This window comes from Eleutherodactylus coqui, chromosome 2, assembly GCF_035609145.1.
Source record: "Eleutherodactylus coqui strain aEleCoq1 chromosome 2, aEleCoq1.hap1, whole genome shotgun sequence".
Lineage (NCBI taxonomy): Eukaryota > Metazoa > Chordata > Amphibia > Anura > Eleutherodactylidae > Eleutherodactylus > Eleutherodactylus coqui.
The window spans coordinates 268,525,230-268,548,812 of NC_089838.1; the positions used below are offsets into that span (position 1 = coordinate 268,525,230).

The 23,583-nt window shown below is 45.9% G+C and overlaps 1 protein-coding gene across 1 annotated transcript in view; it reads left to right on the forward strand.

Annotated features, from left to right (window-relative positions):
• Positions 1-19,931, forward strand: part of PRLHR (prolactin releasing hormone receptor) — a 90,509-nt gene extending 70,578 nt beyond the window's left edge. The window contains exon 2 of the mRNA XM_066590000.1: positions 18,935-19,931. Coding sequence (XP_066446097.1) covers positions 18,935-19,568 — 634 coding nt within the window. The 3' untranslated portion in view covers positions 19,569-19,931. The remainder of the gene's footprint in view (positions 1-18,934) is intronic.
• The last annotated feature ends 3,652 nt before the right edge of the window (positions 19,932-23,583 follow it).

The window sequence follows — 23,583 nt, forward strand, 5'->3', positions numbered from 1 at the left end:
ATATAAAGAATAGAAAGTAGGATACCAGACCTTGCTGATTGGATTGGTTAAGAAATCTGGATGTCTGAATGGCTATCACAATAAGGAACCCCAAGTAATAGAATTTCCTGTGGCCACTGACTGCTAGAAACTGAAAAAGCATACACATAATGAGAGACTATTCTTATTCGCAAAAGAGAGGTAATTGGACCAAAGACATGCCTGACTTGGACAGCGTGTGTGAATGCAAGAATATCATTCTCCTTGACAATAACAGATCTCCAGACCTTTATCTCTACGTAGTTTGTCATGAAATAGCAAGGAAAGAGGCCACACCAGAAAATAAGACCAGTTATGGCTCACTTATTTTTGAGCCTACTAAAGCGAGGAACTATTTGAAAAAATTGTTGTAATTCCTAAACGGTTATTGAAACATTTGCATTAAACCCCTTGGTTAAAGCTGGAATCTACACTTTAGGGCGAATTCAGATGAGCGTGGTTTTCTCACAGCTGTATAATGGCCCACAGAGAAACCACTGATCTCAATAGGAGTTCAATAGTTTCATTTTGACTACCTCTTTTCACGGCCATGATTTGTAGGACCTGCCCTATCTTTCCCACGCATAGCTGAACTACATGCAGGAAAGATCTGGCGGCGCCGGTCTTCCCGCGGTTATTTTTAAACTCCTGCAATCCGGAATGGAGTTTGAAAAGTCGGCGAAGGGGAAAGGATTCCCCTCATTCAGGAGCAACTACACTCTGTGCCATTGAGCAGAGTTGCCCCTACGGCCATCTGAATAAGCCCTCAATCACATATTGATGACTTTCTCTTGAATCTACTGTCATGTTGTACAGACGCTAAATTATGAAAACTGTGTCACTGTCCAAATACTTCTGGACCCGACTTTAAAATTCATTCATGGATTATAAGCTTTATTATAGAAAATTGTACTTTTATTGTCCATCTGTGAACATAATAAGTTTGGCACTTGCTGCTCTCCAGAAAGCAACAGCTTGCCGTGCTATTCATCACTCATTAGTGGATATTGTTGTGTGTCCTTCGTAGTCTGAACTAAACTAATTAGGAAAGCTGTTATTATAAATAACCGCTAAACAAGGCTGCAGAGCAAATTTACTAAGTAAGCAATCTACAGCAAGCAAAGCATTAAAGGGTACTAAACTTTTTACAAACTTTTGAGATGTCATAGTGATGTGCCAGAGGTTTTTATCAGTGGGAGTATAGGTGCTGAGACCGCCATGATTGTTAAACCAATGGGGGGAAGCGCTTATCTTAGCGCTGTGCCTATTCGGCCATCACTGTGAGAGTATATGGATTCCATAGACTTTATGGAGCCTGCACACCATTCCAAGCACTGATTGGAACAACTGAACAGGCACAGCACTCCAATGAGCGCTTCTGCCTGTTTGTTTTAGCAATCATGGGGGTCTCTGCAGCCAGCCCCCCACCAATCAAAACATATGACATGTCACTACGACATATCAGAAGTTTGTAACATGTTTAGTGACCCTTTGAGTCTTTTTCAGAATATCAGGTTAAAGTGGTTGTCCAGATATAAACTATAGTAGTGTACTGGATGCCATTTTCTCCAGCAGGTTCTGGGGTATTCTGTAGCTTCCTAATTTACTAGTATTGCATGCGCATGCCTTGCAATAACCAGTCAGACACAAGCTATAGGTCTCAGGTCTAAAACTGGATCTGGGCGTACAATGCTCAGAGCCTCGTGTTTATTGAAACACATAATACCTGCCCTTTATGGGCGTATAACATATTACATCAATAACATTCGTTGGGCCATATAGAATCCCCCACCCCTCCCCACACCCCTCTGAGGTCCAGTGTACAAGTCAGCCTTTGTCTCCTCAACATGTGGTCAGTCAAAAACTAGCTTCTTTGTCTCAGAAGTTGAGAGTGGGGGAAGGGGGCTGGGGAAACCCTCTGACTGTTTGCAATGGGAGTGGGCGGGACAGGGGCAGAGCAAAGCTTCCGCCCTTTGTCCCCAGCCAGAAATGGGAGTGGGTGGGACAGAGCGGAGCTTAGCTCTGCTTCTGTCCGACCCCCTCTCATTGCAAACGCCAGAGTGGAAGAAACTGCCTATCCATATAATACCGTATTTCATTACAGAGATTGTAATTAGCAATTGGATAAATGCAGGTATGTGATTAATATCCAATATTTGGAAGCACACCCATGTAATGGCTTTTAGGGATATTACTAGTGTGGCAGTTTCTGTGTAGGGGTGGGGGTCGGCAACAACATAGTTGCACTCTCAGTCCATGTAAAAGTCCAAATAACTTTATTTTTCTTGGATATTAACCCTTTCCAATCCACTGTCTGACCTCTGAAGACATTCTGATTTAAGGCTGTACAGCTCCGATGTTGGAAAACATCCGTCAGGGTTCTCTTTTTGTATATTGCCAGCCTCTCTGCTGTCGGAGCCTATTCAACGTGTCACCTCATGCAGTACTGGCTTTAGCCAGCATATAGTGCCGTTTCATAATGGCAGAAAAATAGTAAGCCCCCTAGGAAAACCAGGATACAAATTGGATGGGAAGGGTTAGGAGATAACAGAAATCTCAGTGGAAAACAATCCCCACTGGCAGCACATACAGTTTGTGCAATAAACATAACAAATGCTTGCCCATCAAGGCGCTAACTAAACAGCAGTAGTCTCACTTACTACTATCCTGCAGCAATGGTCAGCAAACAGCAGCAGTCCACCAGGTAGATGTGCTCACTCCAGGCTCTGGCTCTGACTGCCTGAACTTGCAGCCTTTTGTGTCTCATTGATTAATTCAGTGGACCCAGCTGAGCTTACTGGAACCCAGAAGAAAGACCTGGACTGGAGTTTTATCTCACCCAGGCTCAGCATTTGGGTGTAGTGTACGCTCCCTCTAATACTCTTTCTTGCACATGTTTACACCAGAAAATATCATATTTTTTCAAAAGACTTCTAAAAATATCTTAGAATATGCTATTTTGTTACCCAAACCCCCAACAACAACTTTATAACTAAGACCCCTTTTGAGTTATCACTTTCAAACTTGAATACATTAACCAAGGATACTTCAAGAGTAGAGATGAGCGAGCATACTCTCTAAGGGCAATTACTCGAGCGAGCATTGTCCTTAGCGAGTACCTGCCCACTCAGAAGAAAAGATTTGAGTGCCGGTGGGGGCAGGGAGTGGCGGGGGAGGAGCATGGGGGAACGGAGGGGAGATCTCTCTCTCTCTCTCTCTCTCTCTCCCCCCGCTCCCCGCTGCTCACTCCCGCAACTCACCGCTCACCCGCGCCGGCACCCGAATCTTTTCTTCCGAGCGGGCAGGTACTCGCTAAGGACAACACTCGCTCGAGTAATTGTCCTTAGCGAGTATGCTCGCTCATCTCTATTCAAGAGCATACTCATCTGTTTGTACCACTTTCTTGGTGATCAAACCTTTGTGTTTCTCACTGGGAAAGAGAACTAGGTTTTTATGAGTGAAGAAGAATGGAATAGAACATTTATGCTGCAACAACTTCTCTCTCTTTGTACCTCACATTTAGAAATATCAAGGAAACTTTTTTATCACTGGTATCTTACCCTAGCTGCTTAGCTTTGACATATCCTACATGTTGGCGATGCTTCACGGGTAAGGGAACTTCGAAACATATCTTTTGGACTGTCCCTATATTGGGGAATTTTGGAACCAAATTGTTATATCACTCAAAGAAATTTTACATATTCAGATAGATTGGAATTGTGCATTACATATTAATGTTGCAGCTCTACCATTAGAAGATAAAACAATAGTTTTTCATAGTCTAGTAATTGTCAAAACGCTAATTGTGAAATGCTGGAAGTCCACTGAGACACCTAACCTCTCGGAACTCATATCTTATATTAACCTCTTAAGGACCAGGTTGTTTTGTACCAAAAGGACCAAACACTTTTCACCACTTTTTTACCCATGTGGCGGTTTTACTGCAAATTTTTTTCCTTCAGCTAACAAAATTATTTTTGCTGCGCTTTTATTCATGTGACATATAGGGCAATTTTTAATATCTTTTTCATTGACTTTTTTTCCGGTTTTTTAGTTTTTTTGAGGGTAAACAGCTGAAAAAAAAAATTTTTATAACATTTATAATAGTTTTTTTTAATTAGTAAATTTATGCTAAAATAAAGTATGGGAATGGGCTCTTCATTTTGTTTCAGATGTTGTGATATATAATATGTATGGGTTTGGATTACAGCGACGGTTTTGGTTTGCATCGACTTTGGGTTATTTTCTTTTTTATGCCTATTGTTTTATTTTATTTTATTCTGTAATTTTTTTGCTTTACTTATGTTTGTAATGATTTTTTTTATCATCTATGATGCCCATGACATCATATAAGACCTCTGGGGGTCATTCACATTGTCTTTTTTTTTTATTGCACACTTTTCTACATCCAGAGGAGCCCCAGTTACAAGGGAAAACATCCCCCTGCAGTGACATCAGTCACTAACAGAGCTGATCAGGGTCTAATAGGAACCTGCAGCTCTGCTGTAGCAGGGGGCTCCTGGCAGTCATGTGATCACCAGATCGCGTAGTGGAAGAAACACTTTCACTTCTTATTACATAGCCTCATTGAGCACTACGTACCTGGAAAAGAAAAAGGCAGAATTGATTAAAAACATCTTCTCCCTTCTCTTCGGGTTCGACAACCCAAACTGCTCCTGCTTAACCCCTTAGTGACGAAGCCTGTTTGCGCCTTAGTGACGGAGCCAAATTTTGATAATCTGACATGTGTCACTTAACATATTATAACTCCGTAAAGATTTTGTATATCCAAGTGATTCTGACATTGTTTTTTCGCCACATATTGTGATTTTCCTTTTTTTGGCAATTCTGACAATTTAAAAACTGTTTTTTTAACAGCACACATATGAATGAAGACTTGCACCCCAAAATGTATACCCCTGTTTCTCCCGTGTTCAGAGACATACCCATTGTGGCCCTAATCTTATGTCTGGACGCACAAAGGGGCCCAAAATGAAAGGAGCAGTCAGTGGCTTTCAGAACAGAAATTTAGCTTGAAGGCCTTTTAGGCCCCATTGCCCACTTGTAGAGCTCTTAAGCGGCCAAAACTATAGAAAACACCCACAAATTACCACATTTTGAAAACTAGACCCCTTAATGAATTTATCTAGGGGTGTACTGACCATTTTGCTCCCACAGTTTTTGAATCAATTTAAAGGAGATGTCTCGAGGAAGCAGTGAATTTTTTTTTTTGCCCAGTCCCCCTAATTAAACATACATTACTAATTACCCCTGTAAATTACTTTCCTAGCTGGTTTCTACTTACCGTTCCAGCGTTTCAGCAACTTATAAAACTTTTTCCCAAGATGGCCGCCAGCTCTTTTCGCATCGCTTGCTGTAGCCCGACGTGCGCACTCCCGAGACGCTACCAGCTGTGTCTCCATGGCAACCAGACGCCCCGCAGCCGCCGACCGGACCCCTGGAGTGAACACGGCCGACCTGTCACCCACCGCCAGGCAGAAGGTAACCGGCGCCGCCCCCCCCCCCCCCATCACAGCGGCAGCCCCCCCGGCCCAGCGCTAGTTCCCCCATCACAGCGGCAGCCCCCCCGGCCCAGCGACAGCCCCCCCCCCCCGGCCCAGCGCTAGTTCCCCCGGCGCAGCGGCAGCCCCCCCGGCCCAGCGCTAGTTCCCCCGGCGCAGCGACTGCCCCCCCCCCATCACAGCGGCAGCCCCCCCGGCCCAGCGCTAGTTCCCCCATCACAGCGGCAGCCCCCCGGCCCAGCGACAGCCCCCCCCCCCCCCGGCCCAGCGCTAGTTCCCCCGGCGCAGCGGCAGCCCCCCCGGCCCAGCGCTAGTTCCCCCGGCGCAGCGACTGCCCCCCCCCCCCATCACAGCGGCAGCCCCCCCGTCCCAGCGCTAGTTCCCCCATCACAGCGGCAGCCCCCCCGGCCCAGCGACAGCCCCCCCCCCCCGGCCCAGCGCTAGTTCCCCCGGCGCAGCGGCAGCCCCCCCGGCCCAGCGCTAGTTCCCCCGGCGCAGCGACTGCCCCCCCCCCCCATCACAGCGGCAGCCCCCCCGGCCCAGCGACAGCCCCCCCCCCCCGGCCCAGCGCTAGTTCCCCCGGCGCAGCGGCAGCCCCCCCGGCCCAGCGCTAGTTCCCCCGGCGCAGCGACTGCCCCCCCCCCCCCCATCACAGCGGCAGCCCCCCCGGCCCAGCGCTAGTTCCCCCATCACAGCGGCAGCCCCCCCGGCCCAGCGACAGCCCCCCCCCCCCGGCCCAGCGCTAGTTCCCCCGGCGCAGCGGCAGCCCCCCCGGCCCAGCGCTAGTTCCCCCGGCGCAGCGACTGCCCCCCCCATCACAGCGGCAGCCCCCCCGGCCTAGCGACAGCCCCCCCGGCCCAGCGCTAGTTCCCCCGGCGCAGCGGCAGCCTCCCCCCCGGCCCAGCGACAGCCCCCCCGGCCCAGCGCTAGTTCCCCCGGCGCAGCGACAGCCCCCCCATCACAGCGGCAGCCCCCCCGGCCCAGCGACAGCCCCCCCCCGGCCCAGCGCTAGTTCCCCCGGCGCAGCGGCAGCCCCCCCGGCCCAGCGCTAGTTCCCCCGGCGCAGCGACAGCCCCCCCCCCATCACAGCGACAGCCCCCCCCGGCCCAGCGCTAGTTCCCCCGGCGCAGCGGCAGCCCCCCCGGCCCATCACTTACCAGGACAGCTGGACGGCGGGACAGCTGGGCGGCTTCTCCGGACAGCTCGGCAGCTCTGCACCTTCCTCTAACAGAGGAAGGTACAGAATGGCCGCTCCAGCGCGCTCCCGAGCAGTGACAGCTCGTCTGCGCATGCGCAGAAGAGCTGTAGCGGGGAGCACACTGAAGCGGCTCGTGCTGAATGGAGAAGACCGGACTGCGCAAGCGCGTCTAAAAAAGCAAGCTGCCGGCGAATTTAGACGGAACCATGGAGACGAGGACGCTAGCAACGGAGCAGGTAAGTGGAATAACTTCTGTATGGCTCATATTTAATGCACGATGTATATTACAAAGTGCATTAATATGGCCATACGGAAGTGTATAAGCCCACTTTGTTTCGTGAGACCACCCCTTTAAGCAAAGCAGAAGGAAAAAATTATGAGTTTGGTTTTTTTGGCAATTCTGTCATTTTAAAAACAGCTTTTTTTGTACAGCACACACATGAATGAGGACTTGCACCCTAAAATGGATACCCCTGTTTCTCCCATGTTCAGTGACATGCCTATTGTGGCCCTAAACTTATGTCTGGATGCACAACAGGGCCCAAAATGAAAGGAGTAGTCGGTGGTTTTCAGAGCAGAAATTTTGCATAAAGGTGATTTAGGCCCCATTGCCACTTGTAGAGCCCTTGAGTGGCTAAAACCATAGAGAACCCCCATAAATTATCCCATTAAAACTAGACCGCTTAACGAATTCATCTAGCCATCTACTGAGAATTTTTACCTTATAATTTTTGAATAAATCTAAGCAAAGCAGTAGGAGAAAATTACGATTGTCATTATTTTGGCAATTGTGTCAAAAACTGTTTTCTTTGTACAGCACACATATAAATGAGGACTTTCACCCCAAAATGGATACCCCTGTTTGTCCCGTGTTCAGAAACATACCCATTGTGGCCCTAATCTACTTACAGGACACATGACTAGACCTATAATGGAAGGAGCACCCATTAGATTTTAGGGTACAACTGAATTCATTCCAGGCCCCATTGCCCAATCGTACAGCCATTGAGCGGCCAAAACGATAAAGAACTCCCACAAATGACCCCGCATTGAAAACTAGACCCCTTAATGAATTTATCCAGGGGTGTACTGCATATTTTGACCCCGCAGTATTTGAATGAATCTAAGCAAAGCAGAAGGAAAAAAATAATGATTTTCATTTTTTTGGCAATTGTGTCAATTTAAAAACAGTTTTTTTGTACAGCGTACATAGGAATGAAGACGTTCCCCCCAAAATGGATCCCCCCGTTAGTCCTGTGTTCAGAAACATGTTGTAGCCCTAATCTGCTTACAGGACACATGGCTAGGCCTATAATGGAGGGAACATCCGTTAGATTGCAGGGCACAACTGAATAAATTCCAGGCCCTATTGCTCACTTGTGCAGAAAAAAAAGGACTCCTAAAAAATAATCCCCACACACACTCCGCGCCCTTTTTGGCCTTCCCCAAATCTTAGATAAAAGTAATATTGTAAACTGGGGGGGGGGGTAATTACGGGGGCCTGGTTGGGATGGGTACATGGGGCAATAAAATCTGGTATCCCTCCTCCTCTTATCCTTTTTTGGGGGTATTTCTTGACCTCAGAAGCAGGGACGGGGTGTAAAGTGGCGCACTGTGAGTCTCCAAAAGCTTGATGAGGTGCGGCGGTCTCACACAGAAGGCGCTCAACAAACTGCTCCTGGAACTACAGGAAGGCGAGCGTTCCCGAGGCTTCTTGTAAATTACGGATTACAGGTAGCAGTCTGAATAACGCCGGGCTTACACAGCCGTATGTGGAATCAGCTTGCAGACGCCTGCAGCGGATCCCAGCTGTGAGCCTGACCGTGGCGCTGCATACGGCCGCGTAATGTACTGCCTACTCACTCAGGCAGTCATGCGCAGTACGCCTTTTTTTTTTTGTTTGTATTTCCCACGCCGTCGCTTAGCGATGACACGGGTACCCGCAGCCTGTATACAATGTAGTTGCGTATGGTCTGCAGGTATATCCGCAACCATACAGTACAATGGGCGGTAAAATAGAAGCTGCTGTGTTCTGTTTTCTGTGAGTGGATTACGCAATTCCAACCCACTAATGTGAGCGGAATTGTGTAATCCAATGCAATTGATTTGTGTATTACCGCATACAGGATCCGTAATTCCTAAGGTAGATTGCTACCTGCGGGCACTGACAGCATGGAGCTGTCAGATCCTCAGCCAAGAGGGCTTTAATCCAAAGAGGATGCATGTTTTTACGTCCTCTAGGATTAAAGCCCACTTAGCTAGGATGTAAAAAGGCAATAGGGCCGTCACTAAGGGGTTAATTGCAGGAGCAGGAATTTTAATCCTTCGCCGTATTTTTACTATCGACCGGGATTAAAGCCCAGGACCAAGTGCTGTAAATTTACAGTGCTTGGTCCTTAAAGGGGTTAGTAGTAATTGTAGCATGGAGGGTACTCTAGCAAGCATAATCGTCCATTATACAAAATTTAGGCTCAATTGGGAAAATGGGATTAATTTGCCTTGGACTAAATTTTTAGCGATTCATTTCATTAAGTAAATCCTTCATGTACTCTATGCTTTTTAGAAGCCTCTTGATAGCCATGTTTCTAGTTTTATGCTTTCTTGTATAATTTGTATAAAACAAGCTTATTGCATTCGCAACATTTCTATTTTTGCTACATGTCATCTGTACACATGTGAATATGTGTATCCTTACAATGCTTTAGATTTATGGTACGGTAAATTACTGTAAATTAAATTCAATAAAAGCGTATTAAAAAATAGTTGTTCTACAACCCGATTAGGCTGCTGCTGGAGCAGTACTCTTCCCAGTAGGTCAAGATCACCTTCAATGTAGCTGCTTATAGGTACTTTCCATATCGCCCCGGGAAACCCTAAAAAGTAGAGGGCATATTTTTAATGCAACCTGGTATGTAAAGAAAAGTGAAAACTACTTCACTCAACTGCCAACAAGATGCAAAGAAGGGCAGGTGTTACGTGTGCTGCTGGGATCTGTAGTTCTAAGCTTTCTAGCAGCACAGACCTCACAGGGTGAATTGATTGAGCTGGCTGGGTGTGGTACTTCCTGCTAGCCAATCTCCTGAGTCTCTACTCACCCTGAACACCAGACAGAGACTGACCAGGAGCTGGGTTTATATGTGAGCACAAACCCAGGAGATTGGCTAGCAGGAAGTACCACACCCAGCCAGCTCAATCAATTAACCCTGTGATGTCTGTGCTGCTAGGAAGCTTAGAACTACAGATCCCAGCAGCACGTAACAGCAGGGCTGCAGCTTGTGAGACCCAAGAAATGGTAATTCCCACACCTGGTATGGGTAAAAATTGAAGGCTCTAGTATTGATCCATAAAAAAACTTTTTATAGACAATATGTTCCCACTAATGCTTTTCAAGCCATACAGGGACCCTTAATCAGAGCATAAACACCAATACAACCTGATTTGCTATTAGAAAGCAATTTAGTTGCCACAAGTGCCCATTGGTTCAGCTTTGATGGTATGAAATAGATGCCATAAAGGGAACCAGTATTGTAAATGATCATGTCTAAAATTACTAAAACTGTCATTGTACATGGCATAGGCTACAGGTTTCTGCAATCTGTTTAGAAAAGACCATTGCTTTACAAGTGGACATGAATGGTATATTTTTAGCAAAACCAGTATGCTGCATTCTAAAGTACTAAAGAGTAAATGAGTGTATAAAAAACTGGCAAGAGAGAAGGAAGAGAGTCTCAAGAGAAATTCGCACCAACCAGCTGTAACAATGAATAAAGAGGCAATCCACTGCAAGGCAATTATTGTAAGTTCCCTGTCTCTAGTGTTTCTTCACATCACATATGCCATCCTGTAATTAATGAAATGCACCGATCAGCTCTTCAGGGTCAGGATTATAATTGTTGCATACAATAAATACTGCTATGGATCACTGGATACTTTGATATGCCAAGAATGTCTCAGAGAATATTATTATTGATGCTTTGTTGGCACAAAGGAAAGGTTTTTAGGGGGCAATTTGGGATTGTTAGTTCAGATATTGCAATCCAATGGTTTGTCTTAGGACAACTGTGTATATGAAGGCTGTATGGTAATGTATGGAGTCCATACCACTCCCTAATACAAAGCCACAATGCTCCGTGTGCTACCATAAAGGCTCCGTCAAGTACAGTACTATATGTATGAACAATACCCCCATATATTCACTACCGGTCACGTGATTTGCGGATGCGCATCCGTCATGCGATCCGCAAATCGCGTGAAAAAACGCCCGTGTGACTAAGGCCTAATACTCCAAAATGGCAATATCTGGCACTTCTATCTAAGCTTCTCATTTTCTTTTCATCACCAGTGAAGTGCTAACGACATTACCAAGAGAACCAGCAACTCTATCGCCAATGTCCGTGGCCTGTGCATTTGTCATGCTACTGAACTTGCACCACTTGTTGGAATGGCAGTGGCTCTTATATGTAATCATGCAAGTGGTGTTGGATCGATAACGCTGCACTTCTTTATAAGGGAGCTCTAGCACTCCCTCACAAGCCTATACGTAGATTGACCAAGAGGGTTAGAAATGTAAAACCTCTTATCAGGATGATGCACACAAGAGAAAAGATCTTATTTTTTCTCCGAAGCTACTACAGAAGTTTTATAGACGCACTCTTATTACGGATGGCTGTTGTACAAATCAGTAATAGGGTACTCAAGAAAATATGTGAGCCTATAACATACTTCCACGTACCTCCTCTTCAATATAGAGGTCTTGTTGCCCATGTAGACTAGGATATCAGTCATATACAATTTATGGAACCCTACGGTACCCTCAAATGCCCTTAATTTCAAATATAGAAATATGAAATAGAACAGAAAATGAATGCTCTATCAGGTGCAATATAATGGAGGTATTCTTTCTAAGAGCATTGTTCTACAGGAGCGAGCTTCCATTTGTACCGCTACAAGTAGAATGGATTCCGTGCACATGGTCATGACATGTGCATGAGGCCTTTAGCTGAGAGGTGAATTATTCTATATTTGCTATGAGTGTTGTTAGTGATGAGAGTGTTTTAGGGATTGGTGTTGAAGTATGGATCCACGTGAGAGCTATAAGGTAATGTTCATATTTCCACTTCCATGTGTCACTTAGTAGCTTGGTAACTAATGTTATAAACTCGAATTGTTTCCGAGAATCCATTTTATGTTACTAGAAAATCTAATTATTTATCTTGTACTTTCAGCACGGTGCATTACAGTCTGGTTAGGAAAGTTTAAACCTATCCAACTACAATACCCAGCATGCACAGGGACTGGACAGAGAGAATTACCAGCATAAGGCTCCTTCCTCACACTCAGTATTTTAAAGGCTTGTGTAAAATGCCATTAATTTCAAATGTTTTTCATAGCGTTTTTTAATAAGAGCATTTTTTTGTTCCTTTTCATATTTTAGCATTTTCTTGCTTTTTTTTAAGGGGTTGTCTCATAATTGACTTTTATCACCTATCTATAGAATAGGTGATAAAAATTTAATCTGGGGGGTCTCAGCAGTGCGACCCCCACCGGTCCCAAGAGCAGAGGTCCCAAATTCCCCTCTTCTCATCACTGCAGGCTTGCTGCACCCACCCATAGTGATGTCACAGTGACTGTAGCGGTAGTCATGCAAGAGCTCTGCCTCTCCATTCAATGGGGGTGACGGATATAACTGTGTACAAGTGCTCAGCTATCTCCAGCAGTTCCACTGAGAATGAATGGAGCAGCACTGCACATGCGCGAATGACACACAATTCAATCTCCCTCTTGCTGCAGGGGGTGCAGTCATCCTATAGTGAGGAGGAGAGGGAGAAACAATACCCCCACTCACAGGATTATGAGGGTCTTAGTGGTGATTGAAAGCTTTACAGAAAGGCCTACTGAAAAAATAAAGGATGCTGCATTAAAAAAAAACAAAAACATTACAATGCTCAAAATGATACCTTTTCCTGGCTAACAAAAATACATGTTGTTATAGCAAGCTTTTCAACCTACTTAGGGTTCTTCCTCAGGCCTGAGGAAGAACCCCAAGTAGGTCTGAAAGTTCGCTATAACATCATGTATTTTTGTTAGCCAGGAAAAGGTATTATATCTACAAGATTACTTGGTTTCTCTTGTAGAGAACAATTCCATTTTGCTCTACTGGCTAACATGGTACCAAAATGCTCAAAATGGCCCAAACAAAAGCGCAGTGTATATCAACTTTTCATATCACTTTCACTATAGTCTTTAACCCATTTATGACTCGGTCCAGACTGGTACTTAGTGACCTAGCAAATTTTCTTGTTCAAAAGCAATGTTTTTTTAATTTTTCCATTAACGGTAAAGTATGAGGCCTTTTTTTGCCTAATGACGTTTTACATTTTAATTGGTGAGGATTGGGGTGCTAAGACCGCCAACCATTCCCTGTGATCATCCAGCAGTGTACAAACTTATAGACTTCCTATTGAGCCCATACACAGCTGCAAGCAGGAACAGAAGCAACAGAATGAGTACAGCATGTATATGAGCACCAATGCCCCTTTGTTTTAGCGATCAGTGCGGGTCTCAGTCTTTGGGCACCACCGATCAAAACTTCTGATATATTAAAAGCTTTCTAAATGTTTAATTACCCTTTAACTTAATGTGAAGGTGGAATTTATGAATTGTCTGAGTCTCGGCATTGATTGGTCAATTCATAAATCCCGCCTCCACAACACGCTGGCTGTTGATTGATTCTTCGGCTGCTGCTCAACCAATCAATGCAGCACTGGATGAACCAACCAGAGCCATCGCATTGGTTCCTCGTTCGCTCCATTGATTGGCTGAGCAGCGCGGGATGAACCAATCACAGCCATCCCTACCAGGAAGTGATCTTCTGTGGGCGAATGAGGACTGCAGGACACCCGGCATAGATCCTGGAGAACAGTAGAAGGACCTAGACAGAGCCTTTTAGGTAAGTATTCCTTTTATTTCTTTATGGTATGCAGCTAGGGCCCATTTTCGGGGTAGAGCTTAACCTTCTCGCAATAAAATCGTTTATTGCGGGCAGCAGCGATGCGTGATTTTCCACAAGAAAACGCATCGCTGTCGCTACAAAATCGCAAGAACAAAGCTGCGATTTTGTAGGGGTGATATCACTGTTGCCCATGTAAAAAAGGCCTGAAACTGACAGGAAGGCAATTAAGCCCCTCCTTTGGAAGGGTCAAAAAACTTTTGCACATGGCATTCCTAGAAGCGATTGTTAGAGATGAATGGGAGTGAGCGCACACACGATTTTGAAAAGAGTGGCGCTGGCTGTGCGTGTGCTGACTTTGCCGGGGAACACTGCAGGAACGAGCGGACCGGATAAGTATGAGACACAGCTCTCGGGACTCTATGGCACCTAAACCATAGGCACTAGAGATGAGCGAGTATACTCGCTAAGGCACATTACTCGAGCGAGTAGTGCCTTAGCCGAGTATCTCCCCGCTCGTCTCTAAAGATTCGGGGGCCGCGGGGGGGAACGGAGGGGGAGAGTGGGGAGGAACGGAGGGGAGATCTCTCTCTCCCTCTCTCCCCCTGCTCCCCGCCGCAACTCACCTCTCACCAGCACCGGCCCCCGAATCTTTAGAGACGAGCGGGGAGATACTCGGCTAAGGCACTACTTGCTGGAGTAATGTGCCTTAGCGAGTATACTCGCTCATCTCTAATAGGCACTATAACTTTATGGTGCTGCTGATACTTGATGGCTGGTTTGCTTTAAAGTAACATCTGGCCAAAGTGTTATTATCTAAATAAAAAACACTATTAAAATACGCCAAAGAAAATCTGCCAAGCATTGTGTGCTAATCCAGCCTAATGCTAATGATTGCGGCTGTCATCCACTTTCCACGGCGTCCTTTCAATGTAACAAGCAGACACATTGAGAACAGATTTTCTTTCGAGTGAATACTATGGATGTCTAAAGCGATAATTACACCGCCTCTGGACTGCCGATAAAGCGAGGTGTTATTAACTTATAACAACTCCATCCTGCCCCGCTGGGCCTGTTTTATTGAATTAGGAAGCTTAATGCGCACAATGAAAGAGCGATACTGTCCTGCAAGAAAAGGCTTGAGTTAGGGATTGGCTGGCAACATTTCACCGCTGAAAGCAACAGATTTATGAGGTTTAGATTTTATGTTATTTGCTTTTCTCTAAAATTAACCCCTTAGGGCTCATTGACAAAACCATGATTTCTGCGCACATTACATGTGACACGGGGTGAATGGAATCAATTAGAGTATTTGGACTTTCATTGATCCATTCACATCAGCATATCTACACTGCATGTGGATACACGCCAGAAAAATATTGCAGCATGCTCTATTTCTCCACGTATCACCACATGAGAGCCTTATTATTTCTATGGGTAGCATATGCAACTCTGCCCATACGCAATACATTGCATATGGGTGGCGATTAGAGATGAGCGAACGTACTCATATAGGGCAATTACTCGATCGAGCATCGCTTTTTTCGAGTAACTGCCTACTCGGGCGAAAAGATTCGGGGGCGCCGGGGGTGAGCGGGGGTCGGCGTGGTGGAGCAGGGGGTAGCAGTGGGGAACAGGGGGGAGCTCTCTCTCCCCCCCCCACTCCCCTCTACAACCCCCCGCTCACCCCCGACGCCCCCAAATCTTTTCGCCTGATTAGGCAGTTACTCGAAAAAAGTGATGCTCGATCGAGTAATTGCTCTAAACGAGCACGTTCGCTCATCTCTGGGGGCGATAGAAATGCAACCCCGCTATGAGACAGAGCAGTGAATTTTAAAAAAAAGTCACACTGTGCATGACCACATTCGTGAGATACACGGTCATGCGCAGTGCACTCGCTGCCATACACGTGTGAATGAGGCCTCAGTGACTGGCCTATTTTGCGCTCTAATGACCAGGTTTTTTTTTTACGTAAGTCAAATCCCAAGAAACAGAACAGTTTTATTTTTTTGTTAACATACCCATATGAGGCCGAGTTTTTTTGGGTGGGGCAAGTTGCATTTTTAATGGTATCGCTTTAGAGTACATGTAATGTATTGTTTTAATTTCAATTATTTTTTCAGGAGTGCATAGAATTTTTTTTTTCTTAAATTAGAACAGAATTTCTGCAATTTCTTAGTTTTTTAATAGGGTTCATTGTATGGTATAAATTAAATGTTCTCTTTATTCTGTAGGTCAATTTGATTACAGTGATACTAAATGTATGCACTTTTTTATGTGTTGCTTACTTTTCCACAATCAAAAAACTGTTTTTAAAAAAAATTGCATTTGCATTGCTACATTCCTGGTGTGAGGAATACACGTATATTTTAAGACACTTGCCCAGCCAATGAGAAACCAACAGCGTTTGGATGCTACTGGGGGAATGGTATATATAAAATGTCAATATCCTTCTCGGAGTGCAGGTGAGCCGGGTCCGTATGAGGCTTCAATGACTTCATTGCTATTTTAGTACACGCTAACAGCATGCATGAATTATCCAAGTTTGTTCTATACATTAAGTGGCTAATAAATTGTACTCCCTGCCGGCGGTCACCTTTATAGACTCACTTAATGCCATATAGCAGTTTGTAGCACCCACGTGTACAGAGATAAAGTACTACTCTTATTATTGAAATTAATGGAAGGCAGAATTTAAAACTGAGAAGGCAGGGGGTTGTAATCTTGGGATATTTATACGGTACTTATCTATACTAAGATTATTACATTTATTATTATTCTGCTGAAATATGAAGATATTTCTATAGACGGTAATGTCGGCACGTACATTGCTGCAGGCTGGATGTGCATTTAGTAGAGTGAGTCTATAAAGGGCATTTGCCATCATGATTGCACTCATAGGCGCAACTTGAAGCTTCTGGGCCCCGATGCAAAACCTGTAACAGGGGGCCCCAAACTATAATGCTTTATTCATAGTACTGGGCTCCCTATATGGAGAAGAGAGGCCTTATGGGCCCCCTAAGGCTCCTGAGCCCGGGTGCAACCGCATCCCCTGCATCCTCTATAGTTACGCCCCTAATTGCACTATAGGTCATGGCACTGATAAGATATATCTTCCTGTCGTTAAAGAATACCTGTCAGGTCCCTTAAGCTAGGTTGTGGGAACTACAGTAAAGTGACAGACATACTAATTTCAGTGATTTTTCACTTATACCGATTGGTTTAGTGATTTTACAAAACTTACTTTTGAAACTTTACGGCGCTAACGAGAGAGTCCAATGAAGCTCATGTATACTCATATATGCATGCTCCCCCTCATTCCTCCTGCCACTACATGCTGCTTGACAGGTCTCTCCCTGAGCACAGTAACACAGAAGAACCTGTCAATCAGCATTCGGAGGGAGGAGGAAGTCAAGGGGGCATACATGTATGAATATTCATGGGCTTCAATACACTCATCTGCAGTCCGTCTCTGCAAAGTTTCAACAGTAAGATTTGTAAAACCACTTAACCGATCAATCTACCGGCCGGTCTCACATGACCAGATTTCTATTGCAGAATCTGCGATAATCAACAGCATGGACGATCCACGGTATTCCACACACATTAAAAGAATAGAATATTCACATATCCGCTCAGATGAGCCAATGGAAGCCGTCCGAACCGCGGCCAATCTGGAATTGACATCGCGGATAGGCTGTGGGTACCCGCGTCATCGCCTAGCGACGGCGCAGGAAAAAATTTTTTTTTTTTTTAAATCTGTAATGCGCATAACCGACGGCAAGCTGCCATGGTCATCTGTAATGCAGAGAAAATAAGGTAAGTGGGGTCGCGGGCCGGTGACAGAGTCTGATTCCGCTGCAGGCTCTTGCATGTGGAATCCGACCCGCCCGTGTGAGACCGGCCTAAGTGACTGACCGCTGAAATCAGCATGTCTGTAGCTAAACCCTGCTGTCTGCAGCCATGACAGTATGAGGGACCTGACAGGTTTCCTTTAAAGCCCATATACAGTCCTTATAAAAGTCAGTCAGAAAGTTTGACTTTGCATAATTTTTTAAATGATAATTGGCCGAAATGGTCAAACGATTGTTTGAGATGGATAAATGTGATCTGCCAAACTGGAAAATTTTAGCCAGGGCTCAATTAAACGACGTATCTTTAGCATGATCAACGAGAGTCTGCAAATCATTTGCTACTTTGCATGAGTCCGCTCTGTTTTCTTGGTTTTTTACACTGCGTCCCTGATTGGCATTTTTTTCCTGTTGTGTGGCTGGTGGGATCATTAGTTCAAAAGATCCCATGGGCAACTGATTAAGTGTATACCATATGATGCTTAACTTTTGTATAGTCAACGTAAGGCATGTGGACATCATAGTGGGAGATACTCAGAGCTCAAGGTCTCAAGGTCTCAAGGTATTCATGACCTAGAGCAACGAGCCACTAACAAGCAGCAGAGTCAAGTCATCCATCTATTACATGTTGAATGCAAAACAAGCTCTTTGCTTGTGGTCTTGGCAATATCAATTTACCACCATGGGGACTCCCAAATTAAAGCAATTGTCTGTGATGGGACATTCTCTTTAGAGAAGTTTTCCGGGACTTAAAAAAAAGTTGAAAAAGGGCTTAAAATCAATAAAAATAAAATAGCTATCCCACCTACTCCCCATCTAGCACTGCAATACCAGTGCCCCCTGCACAGCGCCGGTCATTGTGCACCTGAGCACTTTGCCACTCACAGTCTTCAGCTGTGATTCTTTTATGGCTGCTAAAGTCTGTGAGTGGCTGAGCGGTCAAGTGCACAATGAACAGCATGTGACCACCCGCTGCTTCTTCTGGGTTCCATACGTTGGGCACCGGGCTGCAGCACTGGACTGGGAACGGCCGGATTAGGAGAGTATTCCATTTTTATTGATTTTAAGCCCTTTAAACTTTTTTAAGTCCTGTAAACCCCCTTTAAAACATATAGCTATGCAGGCACTTGTAAACACATCAGGTTTTTGAAGTTTTGCCCCACAAGGCACAGCTATCCTCATTCTAAGACTCATTAGAATCACGCATAAATTAGATATAAAATGATTCATTTTCCAAATCTGGAAGCTACAACATAACTACACAGACTTCATTCTGAAGCTAAATCACTGTGAGAAGTAATTAATGTCAAGACAAGTTTCAAAACCAGATTAATTGCAATATGACTGCTGTTACGGGAGGCTCTAATTATTTGTCCTTTTCTCTGTCTCTCACAAGGTACTATGCAACTGTACATCCCTTGAAGAGAAGAATATCTGTTACCACATGCTCCTACGTCTTGGGAGGTATCTGGCTCCTGTCCTTTGCTTTGGTTGGACCAGCGATTGCTCACACTTATCACATAGAGTTCCAACAACAAGGCTTTGCCATCTGCGAGGAATTTTGGTTTGATAAAGAGACAGAGAGGTTGGCCTATGCTTACAGCACCCTGATCATTACGTACATCCTCCCTTTGTCTGCAGTGTCATTATCCTATATCTGCATTACGGTTAAGCTGAAGAACAGAGTGGTCCCAGGCCACCCCACACAAAGCCAAGCAGAGTTCGATAGGCTCCGCAAGAGGAAGATATTCAGACTCATTGTCCTGGTGGTAACAGCCTTTGGAATATGTTGGCTTCCTATTCATGTTTTTAATATTATCCGGGACATTGACATCAATCTCATCAACAAGCACTATTTTCTTCTCATTCAGCTTCTCTGCCATTGGTTTGCCATGAGTTCCTCTTGCTGCAACCCTTTCTTGTACGCTTGGCTTCATGACCGATTCCGCAGTGAGCTAAAGAAGATGTTCACCTTCAAACGTAAAATTATCCCAACCAACAACTGCGTGGCTGTGAGTGTGATGCTCTAGACGTCGTCTAGCCGATCATTCCTAGCAAAGACAACCTAAGGCTTTAAAGCTGCTATGGAACTACCTTTTCCAGTCTCAATTTTTAAGCTAAGTTCTCGAAGGCACTTTATGTTTTCCCAATAGACATGTCCTAATCCATCAGAGAAAGAGGCATTCTATGGTTTCAGGTAAACGAAGGAGATTTGGGATACGTCTGCAGAGAAGACATAAGGTTCCTTTAAAAACAGAAAGTCAGAGACTCAGTTGTGATGATAAGTAGGATTTCCATCTATTCGACAATTAACTCCGGTGATAGTCTGGTTTTGGTCAGTTGGTCGGTCATTTTCAACTGCAGTGAACTATCCACCGAGGAAAACATCATCTATCATCCAGGAGAAATAACATTGATAAAAATGTGCCTTCTAAAAGGTTGCATATCAGCTGCAATTTTTCATTTCACAATGTGTATTTTATCATAGGGGACTCTACTAACGTCTTAAGGGCTGACCCTTCTCGAAAACATATTGCTGCCTGAGAGACATGTAAAAAGATGCTGCACTGCTAATTCGCCTGGGTATGATTGTGTTGGCAGTCCATTGTTCATTACTCAGACTCATATTAGAGGCATTGCTTTTCTAGCTGCAAATCGGAACCAATTATATGTCCATTCCTGGTAAATGAATGTAACAGTTAACATTTAAAAAACGTATGTCGTTCATCAGAAATGACAAAAACACTATCAAGGCTAAAAAGTGAATAAAATAATCTTGATTGTAAGTTCTTGAGTCAGGTCTGCAGTTTTTATCTCACATTGTTAATTATTGATTGAGTTAGGATCATGTCTCTTTTTTCCTAAGATAATGTAATCACTGATTAGGATTAGAGATGAGCGAGCACCAAAATGCTCGGGTGCTCGTTACTCGAGACGAACTTTTCGCGATGCTCGAGGGTTCGTTTCGAGTAACGAACCCCATTGAAGTCAATGGGCGACCCGAGCATTTTTGTATATCGCTGATGCTCGCTAAGGTTTTCATTTGTGAAAATCTAGGCAATTCAAGAAAGTGATGGAAACGACACAGCAACGGATAGGGCAGGCGAGGGGCTACATGTTGGGCTGCATCTCAAGTTCACAGGTCCCACTATTAAGCCACAATAGCGGCAAGAGTGCCCCCCCCCCTCCCAACAACTTTTACTTCTGAAAAGCCCTCATTAGCAATGCATACCTTAGCTAGGCACCACACTACCTCCAACAAAGCACAATCACTGCCTGCATGACACTCCGCTGCCACTTCTCCTGGGTTACATGCTGCCCAACCCCCCCCCCCCCCCCCCACACACACACACACACACACACGACCCAGTGTCCACAGCGCACACCAAACTGTCCCTGCCCAGCCTTCAGCTGCCCTCATGCCACGCCACCCTCATGTCTATTTATAAGTGCATCTGCGAGAGGAAAAGCAGGCACACACTGCAGAGGGTTGGCACGGCTAAGCAGCGACCCTCTTTGAAAGGGGCGGGGCAATAGTCCACAATGCTGTACAGAAGCAATGAGAAATGCAATCCTGTGCCACCTCCATCTGGAGCTGCAAACGTAGGCATAGCAATGGGGAACCTATGTGCCACACACTATTCATTCTGTCAAGGTGTCTGCATGCCCTAGTCAGACCGCGTTTTTTTATAAATAGTCACAGGCAGGTACAACTCCGCAATGGGAATTCCGTGTGCACCCACAGCATGGGTGGCTCCCTGGAACCCACCGGCTGTACATAAATGTATCCCATTGCAGTGCCCTGGACAGCAGAGCTAACGTCAGATTAAATGCAGGTGGGCTTCGGCCCACACTGCATGCCCCAACCTGACCGGGCTTTTTAATTCATAGACACAGGCAGGTGCAACTCCCTATTGTGAAGTCCCTGTGGACCGACAGCATGGGTGGGTGCCAGGAAGCCACCGGCGGTACATAAATATATCCCATTGCAGTGCCTAACACAGCTGAGGTAATGTCGTGCTTAATGCAGGTGGGCTTCAGCCCACACTGCATGCCCCAGTCAGACTGGGGTTCTTTAGAAGTGGACACATGCAGTTACAACTCCCTGTGGACCCACAGCATGGGTGGCTCCCTGGAACCCACCGGTGGTACATAAATATATCCCATTGCAGTGCCCAACACAGCTGATGTAACGTCAGCTGTAATGCAGGTGGGCTAAAAATTAATTTGATTACACTGTAGGCGAGGGCCCCCAAAAATTGGTGTACCAACAGTACTAATGTACCTGAGAAAAATTGCCCATGCCCAACCAAGAGGGCAGGTGAAACCCATTAATCGCTTTGGTTAATGTGGCTTAATTGGTAACTAGGCCTGGAGGCAGCCCAGTTAAAATAAAAATTGGTTGAGGTGAAAGTTTCAACGCTTTAATGAGCATTGAAACGTATAAAAATTGTTTACAAAAATTATATGACTTGGCCATGTGGGCCTAAGAAAAATTGCCCGTTCGGCGTGATTATGTGAGGTTTCAGGAGGAGGAGCAGGAGGAGGAGGAGGAGGAGGAATATTATACACAGATTGATGAAGCAAAAAGCTCCCCGTTTTTGATGGGGATAGAGAACGATGCTTCCATCCGCGGGTGCAGCCTACGTATTGCTTAGGTATCACTGCTGTCCGCTGGTGGAGAAGAGAAGTCTGGGGAAATCCAGGCTTTGTTCATCTTGATGAGTGTTAGCCTGTCGGCACTGTCGGTTGACAGGCGGGTACGCTTATCTGTGATGATTCCCCCAGCCACACTAAACACCCTCTCTGACAAGACGCTGGCCGCAGAACAAGCAAGCACCTCCAGGGCATACAGTGCGAGTTCAGGCCACGTGTCCAGCTTCGACACCCAGTAGTTGTAGGGGGCAGAGGCGTCACGGAGGACGGTCGTGCGATCGGCTACGTTCTCCCTCACCATCCTTTTACAGTGCTCCCACCGACTCAGCCTTGACTGGGGAGCGGTGACACAGTCTTGCTGGGGAGCCATAAAGCTGTGAAGGGCCTTAGAGAGTGTTCCCCTGCCTGTGCTGTACATGCTGCCTGATCTCCGCGCCTCCCCTGCTACCTGGCCCTCGGAACTGTGCCTTCAGCCACTAGCGCTGTCGGAACGGAATTTTACCATCAGTTTGTCCGCCAGGGTCCTGTCGTATAGCATCACTCTCGAACCCCTTTCCTCTTCAGGTATGAGAGTGGAAAGGTTCTCCTTATACCGTGGGTCGAGCAGTGTGTACACCCAGTAATCTGTAGTGGCCAGAATGCGTGTAACGCGAGGGTCACGAGAAAGGCATCCTAACATGAAGTCAGCCATGTGTGCCAGGGTACCTGTACGCAACTCATGGCTGTCCTCACTAGGAAGATCACTTTCAGGATCCTCCTCCTCCTCCTCAGGCCATACACGCTGAAAGGATGACAGGCAAGCAGCATGTGTACCCTCAGCAGTGGGCCAAGCTGTCTCTTCCCCCTCCTCCTCATCCTCCTCCACCTCCTCCTCCTCAACGCGCTGAGATATAGACAGGAGGGTGCTCTGACTATCCAGCAACATACTGTCTTCCCCCGACTCTGTTTCCGAGCGCAAAGCGTCTGCCTTTATGCATTGCAGGGAACATCTCAAGAGGCATAGCAGAGGAATGGTGACGCTAATGATTGCAGCATCGCTGCTCACCATCTGGGTAGACTCCTCAAAGTTTCCAAGGACTTGGCAGATGTCTGCCAACCAGGCCCACTCTTCTGTAAAGAATTGAGGAGGCTGACTCCCACTGCGCCGCCCATGTTGGAGTTGGTATTCCACTATAGCTCTACGCTGCTCATAGAGCCTGGCCAACATGTGGAGTGTAGAGTTCCACCGTGTGGGCACGTCGCACAGCAGTCGGTGCACTGGCAGATTAAACCGATGTTGCAGGGTGCGCAGGGTGGCAGCGTCCGTGTGGGACTTGCGGAAATGTGCGCAGAGCCGGCGCACCTTTCCAAGCAGGTCTGACAAGCGTGGGTAGCTTTTCAGAAAGCGCT